The 21,185-nt window shown below is 42.6% G+C and overlaps 1 protein-coding gene across 1 annotated transcript; it reads left to right on the top strand.

Annotated features, from left to right (window-relative positions):
• Positions 1–6: 6 nt before the first annotated feature.
• LOC132681238 (S-methylmethionine--homocysteine S-methyltransferase BHMT2) lies at positions 7–17,375 on the top strand. The gene is given in 9 exon segments (XM_060635480.3): positions 7–112; positions 5,357–5,489; positions 7,278–7,369; positions 8,552–8,623; positions 8,625–8,744; positions 10,774–10,921; positions 11,149–11,331; positions 11,577–11,805; positions 16,164–17,375. Coding segments are annotated over 9 exon segments (1,092 nt in total). The 5' UTR covers positions 7–79; the 3' UTR covers positions 16,246–17,375.
• The last annotated feature ends 3,810 nt before the right edge of the window (positions 17,376–21,185 follow it).

Raw genomic sequence — 21,185 nt, 5'->3', positions numbered from 1 at the left:
GGACCCTCCCCCGGGCGAGGGGCGGGTTCCAGAGCTTGGCGCGCTCTCGCGGACCCGGCGGCCGCACAGCCGCGGCGAGATGGCACCGGCCGGAGGCCCCAGGGCCAAAAAGGTGAGTTTCCGGGAGTCGGCGAGGTACTCAGCGCTCCCGGCCGCGAGGCTCCCGGCGCCTGAGTTGAGACCCCACTTCAACCCTTGAATGAGCTCTGCAGCCCTGGCCCGGCACCTGGAGGGCTCTGTGTCTCAGTATACGCGATCGCCACTTGCCCGGGGCGACAATACCGCCTTGGCGTGAGGATTAGATAATTTACTGAGCCCGGACTCGGTGCCCCACACTTCGCGGACTGCGCACAATTATTCCCATTTTTCAGGTGAGGAAACTGAGGCCCAGAAAGGCCACTAGCTCAAGGTCACCCATCTAGTCCAGGGTGGAGCGGGGATTTGAAGTCTAGCTCCGGACTCAGGCGCCGCGCTCACATTTTCTACCCTCAGCCTACCTCAGGTCTTGGGCTCAACTAGCCCCAGAGCTTGGTTCTTTGGCGTTTTGGGAAGGGTAGCAGCCTGGCCCTGCAACTGATGGGCTGGCCTGAAACCAGGGGTGCAAGATGCTCCCAGACCCCCACCGCGGAGTGGGGGCGGGTGGGGAAGTGCGCAGGTTAGTGGGGTAGCGGCGTTCTGCCTAGCCTTTTCAGTAGGACCGGCTTTCTGGTTCCTTCTCTAGGCCTCTTTCCCTCTCTGTTCACCAAGTGTCAGCTTTGTCCCCCCACCCCCCAACGTTTCTTGGTGAGGAGAAGGGGTGACAAAATTAGGAAAGGCATGAACTTGGACGCAGAACATCTCCAGGATCCCTCAAAGCAACCCAGCTGTGCCCTGAAACTCAGAGGGGGAAGGGAGAAGCTATATAGGCATGTAAGTATGCACCACTGATCTTTTTCTCCTAAAAAATTAGCAACAATCAAGATGCCCAATGATGGTGCGCTCCCTAAATATAGGTGCATCCACTTAATAAGTTATTAGGCAGCCAATTAAGAAGCTAAGTATGAGAACAAGCAAACTGCTTTGACAATAGTTAAGTTACAAAAGGAGTTATACTATACAGACCGACCCCAATTATGTAAATATTTATATATGCAGTGAAAGGAAAGAAATAATAATGGTAATAGTTGCGTAAGATGTGGAATATGACTTTAACAATTAAAAAAAAATCTTTGGATATGTTTTATAAAAGTAAAATATGGGCATTGAAGTAAATGAGCTTAATAAAAGATAAAGACATTGTGCTGATTTCTTTCTCTAAATTTTCTGTATTACTGTGTTCACCTTTGGCTCACTTTTTAAAAGGTTTTTAAAATATGCTGTCCCTGTTCAATTTCTTCCCAGCCTCTGCTCTTGCAACGCCAAGGTTATCGTATGATAACCATGTTAATGTGTACCTGGGAGTTAAAATGTTAGTGGGAAGCAGCTAATCTCACCTCTCCTGTCAGCCAACAGGCACATTTTAAGAATTCATTTAGTTGCCACAGGGGACACTTCCAATCGCTTCATTAATCCCCAAGAGCAGTCCTAGTGGCAACTTCAGGCATATTGGATCTCTGGCAGCATCTGGCCGAGGGTGAATGAAGTTGGTCTACTCATCTGTCTGATCAGAGGTGCCCTGAAGCCATACCTTAAATCCAGAAGTCTAGATACTGATATCTGCAACAAGGAAGCATAAATGCCTCTCAGAGCTCACTACCAGATCCAAGGCAGATTCACTGCCAAACTGAAAGGGAGGATGGAATGAAAATATAAATGTACTGCAAATTAATTTACATTGCTCTTTATTTTACAGAGTCCCCTGTCATTCTGGAGCTGTCTTTAGATCAGCTGGTGTAGTAATTAACTAGGGTGGTAGATAGAGCAGTGAAGGAGAGGCTTAAAGGTGCTCTGAATTCAAGTCTTGATAATATAGCTATTTTGCTAATGGCTTTTTAAGAAAACTGGCAAAATTTAAAATTTTGGACAAACATCTAGATAACAGATCAAAATGGCTTAACTTGTTATCATGAAGATTACAATCAAAATAGGCACTATAATTTTCTTAAAACCCTAGCTAGCTAATTTTCTGTTAAAGAGTGTCATTTTTTTTTCTCTCTCTCTCTCCTCAGGACTAAACTTGTAGCACATAAGACACAAGTGACAGTTTCAAAAATCTTATCTGTCTGCTGACTCTTGGCATGGTTTGTTAAGAGCCTACTCTTTGTTAGGTGCTGTATGAGGTGGTAGGGATACAGACAAATGAGATTTGTCACCTGAGCCTCAAGCATTTTAAAGCCAAACAGAGGGGACAGGTAAGTAACCAGATACTGTAGCTACAGGTGACAGATGCAGGAATGGAGGGTGTTTGACCTGAAGCAGAACACAAAGGAGGAAGTAATCACAAGTAAGAGTCAGACAGGCAAGGCTTTGGTCTGCAGCAGTGGAAGATACAACAGAGTGGGCTGTGGGAGCGAATTGGAGGCCATTTCAATAATCCAGGGACAGTAGGATGTAGGTATGTATCTAAGAAGTGTTAAATAGATACACTTGGCATAACCCCGAGACAGGTTGAATGTGGTAGGTGAGATACTAACCTATAACACCTAAACTGTATGCCAGTGTTTTTCCCCTCTAGAATTGTTTGGTGTATACTATTAAATTTGAATCTTAGCTTATAATTGAAGTGTTAGATTTCCAAGATGAGATTTTATACAGATGACTATACCTCTGATTTTCTGTTCTGTATTCCTCTGCAGCATTTCTTTCTTACATACGTTGTGATGATTTTTTGACCCATCAGCCTTCCCCCGAGTGGGCAGACTTTGAGTTTCTCGAGGGCAGGGACCTTGTCTTAGTCCAATGTTTATCCCTCTTGCCTGGAACTGTACCTGGCATGTGGAAAGTTCTCATGAAAATTTAAAGCTGAAGTCTTTTTTTATGTTTCAAAAGTACAACATTGAAAGAGCAAATTGCATATTTTGGAAGGAATAGAGAACTAGGTGAGAATCATAATAAATATTAACAGTTCTTCCACATTCAACTAAAATTCATCTTTAGATATAAAATATGGAAAAAATAACCAGAGTCAAAGCAGTGTTTATGGTTAATATAGCTAACACAGTTTGTATTCCATTTCACTTCCCTCCACACAAAAATGGAGATGTTCTAGATATGGCGGCCTCCACTGCAACTCTTTCTAATGTACCTTCCTGGGCTGCAGATATGGCTGGTTAGAAGGGGCAACTGGAGGCATTTCTCTCCCACTCATGCATTGCTGTGTGTCTAGCTGTAGACAGGGCTGAAGTGAACTGGCCTTGTATTTTCAGTAAAAGATTGTATCTTCAGCTAATGCAATCTTTACAAGAGGAGTAGGGGTCACCATGGGAGTGTTTGCAGTTTTCCTATAGGATGGTCAGGGAATGCCTCCCTGAAAAGATGACCCTTGACCAAAGCCCTGAAGGCATGTGACGGTGAGCCATGCAGGTATTTGGGGGAGGCGGGTATTTGGGGGAGGCACATTTTAGACAATGGAAACTGTAAGCCCTTGGAGAACTGCTCTGGATACAGCCTTTTATTCAAGTATGGGTGGGCCAAACAGAAAAGTGGGATTAGAAAGAGAGTAGATTAGGAATTTAGAAGATCTGAAGTCCACTTTAGCTTTGTAATCTTTCTTAGCTCTGTGATCTTGGACAAGTCACTTAGTCTCGTTGAACCTCAGTTTCCTCATTTATAAAATGGGAATAAAAACCATCTGCCCTGCCTAGCTCACAGCGTTGTCGGGAGTACCAAATGAAAACATATATGAACATGCTGGAAAATGTAGGGGCATAGTTATGAAACTTTCTGCCCCTTAGGATTATGTTTAGTGGTTTATGCAAAAAAAAAGAGGCTAGTTTTCTCCCCTAACGTGAGGCCTAACAATCCATGACTGCTGCAGCTACGCAAAGATGCCATTAAAACCCTGCGGCTGTGGGGGCGCCTGGGTGGCTCAGTCGGTTAAGCGTCCGACTTTGGCTCAGGTCACGATCTCGCGGTCCGTGAGTCCCAGCCCCGCGTCGGGCTCTGGGCTGATGGCTCAGAGCCTGGAGCCTGCTTCTGGTTCTGTGTCTCCCTCTCTCTCTGCCCCTCCCCCGTTCATGCTCTCTCTCTCTCTGTCTCAAAAATAAATAAAACATTAAAAAAAAAAATTTAAAAAAAAAACAAAAACAAAAACCCTGTGGCTGTGAGTGACAGCAACTGTTAGTCGGCTCCACCTGCCTTAGTGTGTGACTTTCAATGGCATGGCTGCAGGATGACTGGTATACCTCTAGGGCTTATATTGACATTCTAGTCAGGAAAGAGAAAAAGTGCCACAATGGAAGAGAGTGCCCATCTATATCAGGAAAGCAAAACTTTGCCAGAAATCTTTAACTGGCTTCTGCCCATGTCTCATTGGCCAGCTCTATGTAATATACCCACCTCCCCCCAGCGGAAGGGAGCCCGAGAATTTTTTTTTGTTTATTTATTTATTTTGAGAGAGAGCAAGATAGAGTGTGAGCCGGGGGGGCAGAGAGAGATGGAGAGAGAGAATCCCAAACAGGTTCCATGCTGTCATTGCAGAGCCCAATGCAGGGATCAATCCCACAAACTGTGAGATCATGATCTGAGCAGGAACCGAGAGTCAGACGCCTAACCAACTGAGCCACCCAGGCGTCCTAAGAATTTTTTTAATAAATTTTCTTTCAATGTTTGTTTATGTTTGAGAGAGAGAGAAAGAGAGGGAGTAGGAGGGGGCAGAGAGAAAGGGAGACACAAAATCCGAAGCAGGCTCCAGGCTCTAAGCTGTCAGCACAGAGCTCAATGTAGGACTCAAACCCACAAACTGCTAGATCATGACCTGAGCTGAAGTCAAACGCTTAACCGACTGAGCCACTCAGGCGTGCACTGCCCCTCTGCCAGAGAATTTTTTTTGAGTTGAGGACATTGTCTCCCCAAATGAAATACATTAACAAAGAAGAGAAGAGGAAATACATACTAATTAGGCAACTATCAGTGTCTGCCACAAACATGTTGAGAAAACAGTATATCGCAGAATCAGCACTTTCACTATAATTTGACTCAGCGCAAACATTATTTGAGAAAAAACAGTCACAGCACTTTGCACAACACAAGTACCTGGAATGTCCAGGAAATATAGTATACTCAGTCTTTCTAGAATATTGTTAGACATTGAGGATTTTGACAGAACTGGATCTATAAGAACATAGGACCACCTTTCCTAAAATTGGAAACTGCTTTAAGGAAAAAAAAAAAAAAAAAAAAAGAGGCATCTTGGGTGATTTTTCTTTCTTTTCTTCAGGGTATTTTGGAACGTCTGGAGAATGGGGAGGTTGTGGTTGGAGACGGCAGCTTTCTCCTAACTCTGGAGAAGAGGGGCTACGTGAAGGCGGGGCTCTGGACTCCAGAAGCGGTGGTGGAATATCCCAATGCAGGTCAGTGCCAGCAGCCCCGACGGCGTTTATCTGGGTGACAGTTTGCTTAAATCTGACTGAGAGAATATAAAGGAATAATTCTCAGTGTTTTCTAAGGACTGTTTCCCTTGCCAGAATCACCAAGATGTGGACGGTGACAGTACATGGCTGAAGCACATAGAATAAAATGTCCTCTCCCTCCCCCCCACCCACCACCACACGCTTGCATCTTCATACATAGGAGGTGTTAAATTATACACCTTAATATTTGTTCCATGAATATTCACCTTGTGGATAGTCAAGAGTTTCCTGAACCTCATGTGTTATGGCTTCACGTTAATCCTTCTGGCTAATTTGCTTATTATACTAGAACCGTGTTTGGTAAAGATGATTAATGGTAACCACCAGATTAACAGAGCATAGAGAGTAGACATTTGGGGGTTGCTGGGGGAGAGGGGTGTGAAGAAATAAACAGTTTCACCTCATCCCCTTAGCTAGAAAAAAAAACCCAAAAAACAATAAGAGCTGGAGGTAGAAACTGGGATGGGATTGGTGAGTAACATCAAAACTGGAGCTTTAATTCTGTTTTTACTCTTTATTGAGAGCAAGGTCCTAAATTAAAGGGGAAGATAAAGTGAAAGAATGAAATGGATACAAGCTGGGAACGGAACTTTCAGTTTGCTCTGATTTTATTCATATATGCACGGTGTATCTGAGAAGCCTGGGATCCTGTCCTGGTTCTTCTGCCGACCAGCCGTGTGACCTTGGACAAGTCATTTGACTTTCCCAAGGGTCAGTTTCTTGATCCATGCCACATGAAGGTGTGAGATGGGCTAGTTGTCAGGACTTGTGAGTTAACCGGTGTGAAGGGTCCCACGTGTCCTAAGTCCCTGATGGCATTTGCATTGTTTCATCCAACACCCAGAGTTATGTGGTGGGACCAGGTTTTATTTCTCTGGTGCTTAGCATGAAGTTTTCATCTGGCCCAAGGAAAACTTGTTCTTCATTTTATTTATTTTTTTTAAGTTTATTTATTTTGAGAAAGAGAGAGCACGTGGTGCAAGCACATGCAAGCAGGGGAGGGGCAAAGAGAGAGGGAGAAACAGAGTCCCAAGTGGGCTTCATGCTGTCAGCCCAGAACCCGACGAGGGGCTTGATCTCACAAACCTGGGGTTATGACCTGAGTCAAAATCAAGAGTCAAACACAACCAAATGAGCCACCCAGGTGCCCCTGTTCTTCATTTTAGAAGATTCTTCTGCTAAACCAGAAAGTGTTGAAATAACAAGGATGAAGAGAGAGAAGGAAAGGGTGTTCTGATAGGCCAACCAAAGCTCTCTGATGGCACCTTAGCAGCCGCTTGCTGTTGAATCAGTTTGATGGGGGCACAACCCACATACACTCTGTCCAATTTGAGAATTTCCTCATCCTTTTTTGAGGGCTCCCAGTGCTGACTATAAGTAGACCAGCCACATCCCTCACAACACAGGCAAATGAATAAACCCTCTCTAGACCAAAAGATTGAGGGGGCAGTTGGCCAACCAGGCCTTAATCTCTGCCTGCGACTGCACCAGGCTGTTGAGGGCCATCGACAGGGCAACATGAGGCTACTCCAAATAGCCCCAGTTTGGTATTGACTCTGCCTTGTTCTGTCCTTGAATTCTACTGACCGTAATCTGCAATTTTTTATAAGTACAAGGTTTGAAATGTGTCTGATTAAAAGAGATGTGAGTGGGTAAGCTACTTTTGCTATAAATGAAAGCTCCTATGGTTTTTATCTTCTTAATTTTAATTCAAAATCTACCTTGTAGTTCGTCAACTTCACATGGAATTCTTGAGAGCAGGATCAAATGTCATGCAGACTTTCACCTTTTCTGCCAGTGAGGACAATATAGAGAGCAAGGTAATTTTGGTGTGGGGGCAGGTGTGAAGGGAGGGAGGAGGAAAGTGTCAGGGATCATCTGTAATAAAAGTAACCTCTTGGGGAGCCTGGGTGGCTCAGTCTGTTGGGTGTCCGACTTCAGCTCAGGTCATGATCTTGCGGTCCGTGGGTTCGTGCCCCGCATAGGACTCCGTGCTGATGGCTTGGAGCCTGGAGCCTGTTTCAGATTCTGTGTCTCCCTCTTTCTCTGACCCTCCCCTGTTCATGCTCTCTCTCCCTCTGTCTCAAAAATAAATAAACGTTTAAAAAAAAAAAAAAAGTAACCTCTTGACGGGAAGCTATGGAATTGACCTGATGTGTTACTATACTTTGCTACAAACTCCACACAAAATGTCTATTAAAGAATTAATTATTATGTAAATGAATATATACTAAATAAATGAGCTTTTTTTTCTGCCTCTTTAGCTGGGGTATGTGGGGAGGATAGGACTGGGAAGGAATTGGCCATTGGAAGGACATGGTCATCCTTCTGTGCTATTATTTTATAGATGCCTTTTTCCCTTATTTCACTGTCTTCTCTTCTGACTTGTCCATCTGGAGACAGGGTGGTCCTTGGGAATATGGCACTGGCCTAGGAATGAGAAGAATTGGGTTTGATACTCAACTTTGCCATCTGTTGGGTGTGTGACTTTGGGCAAGACACTTGACTGCAGGGAGCATTGGTTTTCTCTCTGCAAATAGAGATAATTTATGCTTAAATGCATAGGGTCGTTGAGAAAAGTAGATACGGAGAAGAATGCGGAAGTATTGTGAGATATTCCATACGTGAAAAGTGTTAATACTTGCAAATGTTCATGCCCATGTATTCAACCAACCAGCATTTCTTGAGTACCTGCTATAGTCCAATCTCTATGCTTGAAACAAAGATGAAAGAAAGCCACAGACCCGATTCCTAAGTGGCTCACAGTCAAGTGAGGGAGGCAAACAAACATTTACTAAGATCCAGTGTGGCAAGTCCAGTCATGGAACTATAAGCTCACTGGTAGTAGAGGAGAAGGTATCCAACTCTGCTGGTCTTCCCAACGTGCATTTTACGCCATACCTTGAACTCGTCTTACTTGCTCATTGCCCCTTTGGTTATTTGTAATATTTTACCTCTAAAACGCCAGGCTCACCATCTGAACTCTTGCTCTCCAACTTCAGTGGGAAGATGTGAACGCCGCTGCCTGTGACCTTGCCAGGGAAGTGGCTGGAAAAGGTGACGCTTTGGTGGCAGGGGGGGATCTGCCAGACATCGGCGTACACACACCACAAGGATGAAGCTAGAGTTAAACAACTCTTTCAACGCCAGCTAGATGTTTTTGCCAGGAAAAATGTGGACTTCTTGATTGCCGAGGTAAGTCTCGTGTTTTAGGGAAACACTATTTTGACAAATACAACTGCATAGTCTTCAGCTTTCAGGAGGGTATTGGATTGCTTTGTGCCCTCGTTTCCTCAGGGTACAGGGTCAAAGGTTTGTTTAAATGCACTGTAATCAAGGCAAACATCCTCTCAATTGTGTGCTAGGTTCTGTGTGAAGCCAAAGGGCAGACCCAGGACAGGCCTACCTGTAGCCTTCGTGTTCTTTTGGGTGGTTGTAGCAGCTGACTCACAGGGGACCATGCAATGTTGGGTGAGAAGGGGACGGTGATTCAGGAAGCAGTCTCTCCTGTGGGAGGGGCAGGGCAGGAAGGGGCTGTGTGCATGGGCTAGAGGCTGTGAGAGAGCAAAGCTTAGGAGGTAGATGGTTGCTCGGGCTCATGCAGGCCCCACTAACAATACTCAGTACCAAGTAGTTTCGTTGCCCTCCTCTGTTCATGCTGTGCTTACCCCAATCCCTCGGCTTTCCCTCTAGCTATGATATGTGAGTGATATTTTGAAGAAAAAATCAATAAGAATTGATCATTGATTGGACATGAAGGCCGAGAACATTCTCTTCCTTCCACTTCCAAAAATTAAAAAGCCCTCATTCCCGGGGCACCTGGATGGCTCAGCTGGTTGAGCATCTGACTTCGGCTCAGGTCATGATCTCAAAGTTCATGAGTTCAAGCCCACATTGGGCTCACTGCTGTCCGCACAGAGCACACTTTGGATCCCCTCTCTCTGCCCCTGCCTGGCTTGCGCTCTCTCTCTCTCTCAAAAATAAATAAACATTAAAAAAAAAAAAAGCCCTCATTCCCCATTTCCCACCTTTGTTACCGTGTAAAGTCAAGCTCTCAACCCAAATCTCTACCCTCAACAAGGACAATAGCCTCCCAACCGCTATTTCCCTAACCACTCTCTGAACCTATTGAAGACCTTGCTTGGTCAACCTTCCTAAGGCTCAGGGCCAGCCAAGCCTGACAGACACACCTGGCAAGAATCATCTGCAGAGACGGTCACCAACCCCACCTGATAGGTTCTCCAGATGGATGAGGACACCAGTTTGTTTTGCAAGAACCTCTCTGTGGACTCCCTCTGCCATTCCCCACACACTGATTCTGCAGAATCTAAGTCAAGAAGGAAGAAGACAGGGAGATTTTTGCTGACTTTTCTTGACTTACTTAAGGTCAGCTTTTCAATGATGGCCCTTAAAGAGATTCCTGGGAAGCACCCCTGCAAATGGCCTGGGTTTACCAGACAAGGTGTCTTGTCCACCCTCGGCAAAGAAACTGGGTAGCTATTCCTCGCTGCTCTGTGCCTCAGCGTTTTCGCCAGGCAGAAATCATATTTCTCCCTACTTCATGGAGCACTTATGAACGTCTAACTAGAAGTGAATATAAAATCACTTTGAAGTATTAAGCATAATACACTATTCATAATTTTTTTTGGAGATTACCCCAGTTCCATAAAAGAGTTTATTAATAAAATTCCTTCAAAATTATGAATTTAAATACTCAATTACTTTAAAAACCTTTGTGGTTTTTGCTTCTGTTTTTTTCCTAACAGTCATCATCTTGCTGAATCAATGATCCCCGAATGAAAATCTATATATTATTGTTAAAGGAATTAAAATGTGTACTTTAGAAAAGCATTCTTTAGGGGTGCCTGGGTAGCTCAGTTGGTTGAATGTCCAACTCTTGATTTTGGCTCAGGTCACGATCCCAGGGTCATGGGATCAAGTGACGTGTTGGACTCTGTGTTGAGCACAGAGCCTGCTTAGGATTCTCTCTCCCTCTCTCTCTCTCTGTTTCTCCCCTGCTCGCACGAGCTCTCTCTCTCTCTCCCTCAAAATAAATAAATAAACTTTAAAAAAAAAAGTATTCTTTAGTCTGCTAAATACCTGTTCCTAGCAAGTTTTACCGCATATATTTATTTATTTTTATAACTATTTGGCAACATTTGCATTCCACCTTTCAAAATCTGCTTTACATTTGGACCAATAGAAATGGTGAAATTTCTCTTAGTATTTTGAGCATGCCGAAGAAGCCGTGTGGGCTGTGGAAGTCTTAAAAGCGTTGGGTAAACCTGTGGCAGCTACCATGTGCATAGGCCCAGACGGAGACACGCATGGTGTGTCACCTGGAGAATGTGCCGTTAAGCTGGTGAAGGCAGGTAATTTGGATGCATCGTGTGATTAGCAGTTCAGCTATTGTTTATAAAATTTAACAAAGGTTGCTTAATATTGTGAGAGCAGTTCATTGCTAACAGAATTAACTGGAATTGGTTTCCTTATTTCTAAAACTTAGGCGGTGGAGAAGGATAGCTAATTTCTAAGGCAATTTCCAACTACTAAAAAATAAAATAAATAAAATATATAAGTCCTTTATTTCTTTGCCTAGGGGCTGCAATTGTGGGCGTGAACTGCCGATTTGGACCCAGCACCAGCTTGAAGACGATGAAACTCATGAAGGCGGGCCTATAGGCTGCAGGGTTGGAGGCGCATCTGATGGTGCAGTCCCTAGGCTTCCATACACCGGACTGTGGCAAAGGAGGGTTTGTGGATCTCCCAGAATATCCCTCTGGTAAGCCCAGCCACATATTAGAGGTCCTTGCGTTTTCTTGTGCTGACAGCATGGAAACGGCCATAATAAATAGCTATGGTACGGTCTTACAAATAGAGACCGCATAAGACAAAAACGTTCAATGTTAATGAAAAATGAGCAGAATCTAAAGTTCGTGATTTTCTAATTGTAAAAAATGCCCATCAGAGCACCTGTGATTTGAATACAAGGACAGTAACAGCAATGCTGTGATGGTTGTGTTGCAGGACTGGAGCCCAGAGCTGCAACCAGATGGGATATTCAGAAATATGCCAGAGAGGCCTACAAACTCGGGGTCAGGTACATTGGCGGGTGCTGTGGATTTGAACCCTACCACATCAGGGCGATTGCAGAGGAGCTGGCCCCAGAAAGGGGCTTTTGGCCTCCTGCTTCTGACAAACATGGGAGTTGGGGAAGCAGTTTCAATATGCACACCAAACCCTGGATTAGAGCCAGGTAGGAATTTTCTAATTGACATTACTATTTTGCTCGAATCTCATTTTATTTATTGTTAGAAACACTATGCATGCAGTAAAAATTGAAAAAATATACAAGTATATAAAATTAAAACTAGAGGCTCCTGGGTGGCTCAGTCAGTGGAGCATCTGACTTCGGCTCAGGTCATGATCTCACAGGTTTGTGACTTTGTGCCCCATGTTGGGCTCTCTGCTGTCAGCATGGAGTCTGCTTCAGATCCTCTGTCTCCCTCCCTTGTGTTTTGAAATCTTAGACCTTATTTCTGGTTTAGCAATTTTAAGCTGTAATTACTGCTAACCCTTTAAAAAACTGAGGCATTTAAATCACAGAATATTCCCCTTTTCTCCCTGATCTACTTTTCCCAATTTTGATGTATTACATTTTTATTTCTTCTTTTGGTTACCTTTATAAATTTGAATTTTCTATTTAGCCATCTATTTCTTAATCCACTGCCATAAAGCAGTATCTCTTAATTCCACTTTGCAAAACAAGAATTAACTTGGGGCACCTGGGTGGCTCAGTTGGTTGAGCATCCAACTTAGGCTCAGGTCATGATCTCATGGTTTGTGAGTTTGAGCCCCGCATCGGACTCTGTGCTGACAGCTCAGAGCCTGGAGCCTGCTTCAGATTCTGTGTCTCTCTTGCTCTTTGCCCCTCCCCAGCTCGTGCTCCATCTCTCCCTCTCTCAAAAATAAACAAACATTAAAAAATTTTTTTTTTAAACAATTAACTCTTTCTGCTCCCCTCTACTCTCTCTCCCTCATCTACCGCTTGGCTTCTTTAAGGTGTTCCATGACAGTTACATCATTGATTTCTGCTCGATGCTGTAAATCTGGGTGCCTGGGTGGCTCTGTCGGTTAAGTGTCCGATGTCGCTCAGGTCATGATCTCATGGTTCATGAGTTTGAGGCCTGTGCCAAGCTCTGCACTGGCGATGCGGAGCCTGCTTGGGATTCCGTCTCTCTTGCTCTCTCTCTCTGCCCCTTCCCCACTTGCACACTCTCTATCTCAAAATAAATAAACTTTAAAAAAATGTAAATCTAGTAAATAACATTTACACTATTATTGTAATTGTCATACTAAACAAACGGGATTCATGAAATGTAATAATCAGAGTGCAACTTTATTTTTGTCTCCCTCTGTCTCTTTAAACCTGCTCATTCTTTCCTCTGTCCCTATTTAAAAATACAGACATGCCCCAGGACTTTGTTGGGTAGTCTTAGGCAATAGAAAGCCCTGCGACCACTTTATTTAGCACACACAGTCTTAATTCAGTAATTAAAGTGTACAGTTCCATGTAAAATCAAAACTTGGAACACATGAAGCTTACATCTCCTCCTGTTTTCCATTGGTTGCCTTCAATAGGCAGGAAACTAGGGAAAGTCAGGCTGGTCCTTCTCTTTCTCTCTTAGGCTTTCAATCCTCCCTTCCCGTCTTGCTAACCATGATTCCTGACCTCTTCAGATTGAAAGGGAGAAGAGAGAGGATGGAAAGGGGACTTAACTGTTCCTCCTTGCCCAGCAGCCTAACAGGAAGACTGCATTTTCTGGACCTGACAGGTCTTCCTGAGCACTGCCATGGTTCCTCACAGCCTTCCCCTGGGATGCCACAGGCATCGCTTTCTCTCACTGCCACTTCCCCCTTCAGATCCTGGCTTTTTCAGCAGGTCACTCCAAATAACACCCTGTTTCAGAGGTCTCATCGTCCTTCCTGGTGATTCTAAATACCTCCGGATTTTCAACACCTCCAGGCTGGCTCTCTTTCACTTGGGGGCCACAACTGACTGGAGGAACTTTCACTCTTCCCTCATGCAAACAAACTATGAGAGTGTGGTCTGATCCCAATTTAATGGCACCCTCTTTGCTCTCAATCAGAGAAGCTGGCCCTTTGGTCTGTGAGCTAGATTGTCCAGGGTAGAGTCAGGTGAGCCATGGGACTGGCTCTTGGCCACCTCCTTTGAAACTTCTGCAGAGTGTCTGTCTTATGACCTTGATACCTCATGTCTGCCATATCTTGGTGCTGCCAATAAGATTTCCAGTCTAATATCCTGATACATTAATGATTTTCTAAATGTTCACTTAGAACCAAGACATAAGCATGGAACTATGGAGAAAGAGAAATAATTCTGTTTTAAGACACTTGAGGGGCGCCTGGGTGGCTCAGTCGGTTGGGCGGCCAACCTTGGCTCAGGTCATGATCTCACGGTCCGTGAGTTCGAGCCCCGCGTCGGGCTCTGTGCTGACAGCTCAGAGCCTGGAGCCTGTTTCAGACTCTGTGTCTCCCTCTCTCTGACCCTCCCCCGTTCATGCTCTGTCTCTTTCTGTCTCAAAAATAAATAAACGTAAAAAAAAAATTTTTTTTTAAAGACACTTGAGCCTCTTGTGGGAGAATGTTCCAAGCATCAAGCTCAAATCAATTCCCTTCTGTCATATTTCATTTCATCTGTAGTGCACATGTATGCCATATTTTAATTTGTTTCATACTTAGACTGTGACTTTCTTTGTACAACATTTGGTTTTCTAGGAACTTCTAATTAACTTCCTTTGTCATTGTTGAAAGATGAATAACAGGCCTTTACTTTCTCTAAGGTCTTCCAAGTTCTAAATTATACTATTTGTTATAAATTGTTACAAATCATGCTTTTTGTCAATGCACTTTGTTATTGAAGACATTTTTCTGAGGACCTCTTGAATGACTGTTGTGTTATGAATCACTGCATCTCTGACTCTCGCTCGTCTATCTCTATACAATGCCATCCCGTTTCCCTCTTTTAGAAACCAAAGTCTCTGCTGTCTCCTCGTCTTTCTTCAGTGCTGTTATGTATTTAACCCATTTTTTATTTCTTTATGCATTTCGGCGGGATTTTTTTAATGTTTATTTATTTATTTATTTATTTATTTGAGAGAAAGAGAGTATGTGTGCACGCGCGAGCAGGGGAGGGGCAGAGAGCAAGGGAGAGAGAGAATCCCAAGAAGGCTCCACACTGTCAGTGCAGAGCCCAATGCAGGGCTCGATCTCACAAACCATGAGATCATGACCTGAGCCGAAATCCAGAGATGGCCACTTAACTGACTGAGCCACCCAGGCGCCCCTTCAGTGGGATTTAGAACACTCTTCATTTTTTACCTGAAACAACATCCCTAGCGTAAATTTATTTAGATTGTAAAAACAGGCAAGAAATCATTTAGCCAAACACTTCTTCTGGGAGATATGGATGCTTATCAGAGAAAATTGATTTTATAGGTATCATACTTAGAACAAAGTAATACAAATATAATTAAAAGATGAGGAGAGCAAACTTTGGCAATGATTAAAATAGTTCAGATAAGTGAGATATGGCTTACTTTAATTATTATCTAGGGATCCTTAAAATTCATTACCAGGTAAAGAGAAAACATTTTTCTGTAGAACAAAGCCAGACATTCCTTGTACCTTGAACTCCCAAACATATTGATGTTCACAACAATTTGTGATTACACCAAAACCCATAGACATCCCAGATTTCTGACATTTTCATCATCCAAAAAATGTCAATATATTCATTGCTTCGTAAATAAAGTGGAAAAAACTGTATAAATATATTTACTACAAAGGTCTGTGACCAGGAACCTTTGTACGCTTCTTTCTTTGTCTAAAAACAAGAACAAATATTAACAAAATAATTTGTATTCGGTTTCTGGTTACTTTTGAAGACTTACACTGTGTTTTTACATTAAAAACCAGCTTTGGGGCGCCTGGGTGGCTCAGTCAATTAAGCGGCCAACTCTTAATTTCAGCTCAGGTCATGACCTCACACTTCATGGGTTGGAGCCCTGCGTCAGGCTCTGCACTGACCATGTGAAGCCTGCTTACAACCTCTCCCTCTCTCTCCCTGCCCCTCTCCTGCTTGTGCTCTCTCTCTCTCTCTCTCTCTCTCACACACACACACACACACACAAAATAAATAACCATTTTTTTAAAACCCCGTCTTCATATATTTGTCATTATATAAAACTATTGAGTAGAGCTAGGACCCTGCTAGAAAGTTCAGAATACATGTAGTTCACCAAAACATGTAAAATTTAAACACATATTCTTTTTCTGAGAGGTGCTGTGAAACCCAGTGATTGTTTTTGATAGAAATGTGAGAAAAGCATTGATGGACATAGTTTTTCAGTCTGTGTGTTGAAACTGAAGTTCTGCCTGATCATCTACCAAGCCTATGTGTATTTGGCAAATACATACATGCATACGTACTAATTTATTTTATATTCACATATATATATATATATATATATACACACATATTAGACTTATGAAACAGGTACGCATTTTTTAATTATTTTTTTTTAAACACAGGGCCAGAAGGGAGTATTGGGAAAATCTGCTGCCAGCTTCGGGCAGACCTTTCTGTCCTTCACTGTCACAGCCGGACGTCTAAGGAGTAGTGCTGTTTCAGAATAACAGAACAGAAGGAAGCCCCCCTCCGCCCCCATCTGGAACTGTTCCCCGCCTTTACCCCCAGCCCACCTTGCTGTCTCCAGTTGCTGAACAGCTAATGTGCTGCTGGCCCCTGGGTTCCATCCAACATACACATCTTATGCTCCCACTGTGGACAAACACCCAGCTGGATGCTGCAGCAGATGCAGAGGTGATGGGAAAGGGCCTCTGCATAGAGGTCCTCCAGCTCCTTACTGTCCAGTAATGCTGTGCTACATTCTTTGGAAGGTCATCAAGAATAGCAACACGTGGTGCACCTGAGTCGTTCAGTCAGTTAAGCATCTGGTTTTGGCTCTCATGGTTCTTGAATTCGAGCCCCACATCGGGCTCTCTGTTGTCAGTGCAGAGCCCACTTCAGATCTTCTGCCCATCTCAAGTGTCTGTCCCTACTCCACTTGGGTTCTTTCTATTTCAAAAATAAACGTTAAAAAAAAGAATAATAGCGAAACTTGTTTTTAGGGTGAATTTGAGATTTTAAAATAACCAGAAGTCACTGAACACCAAACCTATTGATTCATTCAGGCAACCAAGCTAGGTGCTTGAGGAAGATGGGACAACAATGAGTCTTCTTCTCTTACATGATTTGTATGATGACTCCAAGGGCAATCCCAAGGAAGTGAAGCAAAAAATGTTTTGAGCAATGGCAGGGTTATTGAAGTAAGTGATTATTTTCAAAAATGATTTTACTTAAAGGTGTTAGGTCCTTAAAAACAAAAAAGGTGTTAGGATCTAGAATGTTCTTAAATGTGTCTTTATGATCACAAACAGCTAAATTATAAATTACTTAAAGACAAGGACAATTTGCTGTGCTTCATATATTTTTCCTTAAAGTATTTAGCACTGTGCTAGGCATAATAATAGATGCTCAATGAAATTCTTATTTTTGATTGTTAAAATGAGTAAAAATAAATCAACGGTTTTAGAAGACTTTTGAGAAAGTCTGTTCTAATCTATCTTGGTCTAATATTTTCTTGATTTATGTTTGTGTTAGTTGCCATGTGCCAATATCTCTCTGCTTTTTCCAAAACAATGTATCAATTTGTGACAATTAGTAAAATTAAAAATAATGTACCTGTGATAGTGTTTGAATATTTAAAACATCATGGACATTCTTTGGAAAATAATAGCAAACATTTATTCCTTATTATGTTCCAGGCTATTGCTTCACTCTTGTTCTCACACTTTATCTATCTATCTATCTGTGTATCCATTCATCCACATTCATTTGTCCTTTACAGGGATTAAATAATGAGATCATGGTTTTAACACAGTAATTTATGTAGGAGGAAACTAGAGCTAAGTTAACTTGCCTGAGGTCACACAGTTAGTAAACGACAGAACTGGGATTTGAACCTACATGTGTGGCTCTGGGATCCATGTTCACAACTACTATACTTCACAACCTCTATCACGTGCACAGTGGCTGCTTTTATCAGATTTTTATCCAAATTTTTCTGTTGTGAAGTTTCATGTATTTTTATCAGCTTTGCTTAATATGAATCAGCCTTTCAATCCTATTTCTGTAAAGTAGATAACCTGGAACTCATTAAAATGTTGCCATTTTAGGGCACCTGGATGGCTCAGTGAGTTAGCATCCAACTTCAGCTCAGATCATGATCTCATAGTTGGTGAGTTCGAGCCCCACATCAGGCTCTCTGCTGTCAGTCTGGAGCCTGCTTGGGACCTTCTGTCCCACCCACCCCCCCACCCCGTGCCTCCCCTGCTCCCACTCTCTCCTTCTATAAATAAATAAATAAAATGTTGCCACTCTACCCATAATACATAACCCCAGCATGCTGAAAATTAAAAGGTGAACCATTTACCATCATCTCAAGGCCTTGGGGGTCCTTGAGGATGACTAATAAAAATCACTAAATATGTGCCTGAATATTTTGCTGGCATCCCCAACCAGGACCAGCCAGTCTCTGTTTGGACTTTCCCAGTAGTAACTCACTACCGTGCAAGATCACATATTCTTTCTTAAGATATATTTCATTCTTTGCAAATTATTGTATTCATTAACCGGAAACCTACTTATCAACAACTTTTGCCTGTTTGTCCACATGTTAGTCTCTGGGACTATAAACAAATGGGTGGTCTCTTCCATGTGATAGCTCTTCAAAAATTTAAAGGTAAGTGTCACGCTTCCTTAGACTTACTCCTCCTCATTTCCTCCAACCAAAGGCATAGACTTGTAAGATGTGCCTTGCCATACTAGCACTGTGATAGTGGACAGTTAACTTTTCTGTCTTAATTTTCTCCTCTGTTAAATGAGGATAACAATAGAACCATCCTCATTGGAGTACTATGAGGATTGAGTGAACAGTTAGGATTGAGACAGGAACAGTGTCTGGAATATAGTAAGCACTCAGTGTACACTGTGTAGTGTAATATAATTACGTGACTTTGTTTCCAATCCCTTCATCCTCATTGTGACTCTCTTCTGGCCACACTCCAGCATCAAAGCCTCTGCATAAATTTAGTGCCTGGTCCTGAACACCACACTCCAGGAGTGGATGCTTGGACAACAGCTTGTTTGACAGATGAAGTTTATGTGAAAAGGAAAGTGGATGGCATCAGGCAAAAAGCAAGAACTGAGAGGCTACATCTGGAAGGGGAGCTATCTTTCACTGTAAGCCCCTTCCTTGGGTCTACATCCATACAATTAAAACCTTCATTTTGTTTCAGGCCATATGGTTTAGAAGCAATGTAACAAATAAACATGAATTATATATGGTAGGTGGTAAAGAGGTGACATTAAACCTGGGTCCCTCAGTCTGTAACAACTAAAAATCACTTAAGAACCATATATGCTAAGAGCAGTCCATTTAGGCTTTTAGGAAGAGGAAAGTCATTCATCTACTTTGCAGATTAATAACTGTGGTCTATAGACCAAATATACATAAATACGAATAAATCTATACGTGCTTATAAAGAGAAAGACACGATATTGTAAGAGGCATAGTTGTTCTAAATTGATTAATAAATGCTGTATAATCCCAGTGAAAAATATCAGCAGGATTGAGGGGAAATAGACATGCAAACTCTCAGGTTCATATTAGGGGGAAAAAAATAGGGGTTATGGGAAAATTAGAAAAAGATAGGTAGTGAGGAAGGTGTAGCCTTGCCAAATAATCGCTATATGTAACATAGGTGGATATGTGCATTAAAAAAAATAAAGATCTGGGGTGCCTGAGTGGTTAAGCGCCTGACTCTTGATTTCAGCTCAGGTCATGATCTCATGGTTTGTGAGTTCAAGCTCTGCGTCAGGCTCTGTGCTGACAGCATGGGATTCTGTCTCTCCCTCTCTCTGCTCCCCTCTGCTCATGCTCGCTCTCTCTCTCAAAAATAAATACTTTTTTTTAAAAAAAGATCAATGGAAGTTAATGTACGATAAAGAGGGCATTTCAGGTTAGTGAGGAAAAGCTGGATTGTTTAGTAATGATGGATATTTGGTCAATCATATGGAAAGAAAAAGTTGAAACTCTTAAAACAAGTTCATGCTTGATCTACATTTTAAACATAAATCCATAAAAGAAGAAAAACATAAATTTTACCAAACAAAAAATTTAAATGTATGCACAAACCCCAAAATACTTTATAAACAAAAATGAAGTCAAATGGGAATAATGTGTAACAAGGATTAATAACTGCCATTGCAGGACTGGGTCTTGAGCTATCTTAGTTCAACCCTCTCCCCATGCATGCAGATAACGTGAAGGTGGGGCTCACCTATGAGACTGGCATCCAGAACTCCATTTCACCGCATTTTCTTGCACTTGCAAGAATTATGAGAGGGAGATGTATGCAGCTGGGGGCCAAGCAAAGCTTGGGGTCAGCACTAGCATCATCACCATTGCTTGACAATCACTATTCCAGTGTAGGATAGGATATGTGAATCAGCTGTCCCAGGAAGCACAGTGCACCTGGTAGAGGTGAGGTTCCAGGCAGTGGGTCTGCAGGCACTGGCCAAGAGTTCAGACAGCTCTGAACATTGACACATTATCTCATAACGTGGTACCTGGCAGGACCAACTTGACTCTTCCTTCCCCAGGCAGCAGATCCTCTCCCTTGCTGGGCAACTTCTGGGGATCAATTCTCAGCTCCTGCCCCGCCCACTTGCACATCATATGGCCTCCTCCCCATTTCCCTCAATGCCCACACATTATAAGGTTTTCAGAGAAACCCTCTTTTCCTCTTGCTCTAAGGGTTATAATAGGACTGTAGACCAAAATCAAGAGAAAAATGAGGTTCATTTTCCTAAAAGACATCTTTATTGAAGGTAGGAAAATATTTGCCTTATATCTTTGCAGTGCAGGAAAAGGGAAAGGGGTAATAAATTTACAGATTAAAGCAATCTGAATGCTAATATCCTGCCACAAATATTGCATACATTAGATAAACTAGGAGAGAATTTCCTTACCCTGTAGATTAGGAAATACATTTCCTTCACCTATGAAATGTTGACGAAGATATACAACACATTCAGAATTAGATAAATGCATATTAAAACAATGAAATATCTTTGTCTACTTACCATTGGTAAAAAGCAAAAAATTGATAATACCTTATGGTTATGAGGGCATAGTGAAAAAGACACTACCACACATAGGCTTTTTGTAGAAGTGTAAACTAATACAAACTGTTTGAAAAGATTGACCACGTCTATTAAAATTTAGAATTCACATACTCTTGGGGCACCTGGGTGTCTCAGTTGATTGAGTGTCTGACTTGGGCTCAGGTCATGATCTCATGGTTCATGGATTTAAGCCTCACATCAGGCTTGCTGCTGTCACCGTGGAACTGTAATGGGACTGAGGTTCATACAGAGAGTCGTGACACTGAGGCTTTTCTTTCCAGAAAGCAACTTTATTTGTACCA

The sequence above is a fragment of the Panthera onca genome, chromosome A1, assembly GCF_046562875.1.
Source record: "Panthera onca isolate mPanOnc1 chromosome A1, mPanOnc1 haplotype 2, whole genome shotgun sequence".
NCBI classification, from domain to species: domain Eukaryota; kingdom Metazoa; phylum Chordata; class Mammalia; order Carnivora; family Felidae; genus Panthera; species Panthera onca.
The sequence above is the reverse complement of the archived record's forward strand: the minus strand, read 5'-3'. Positions and strand labels throughout refer to the sequence as shown.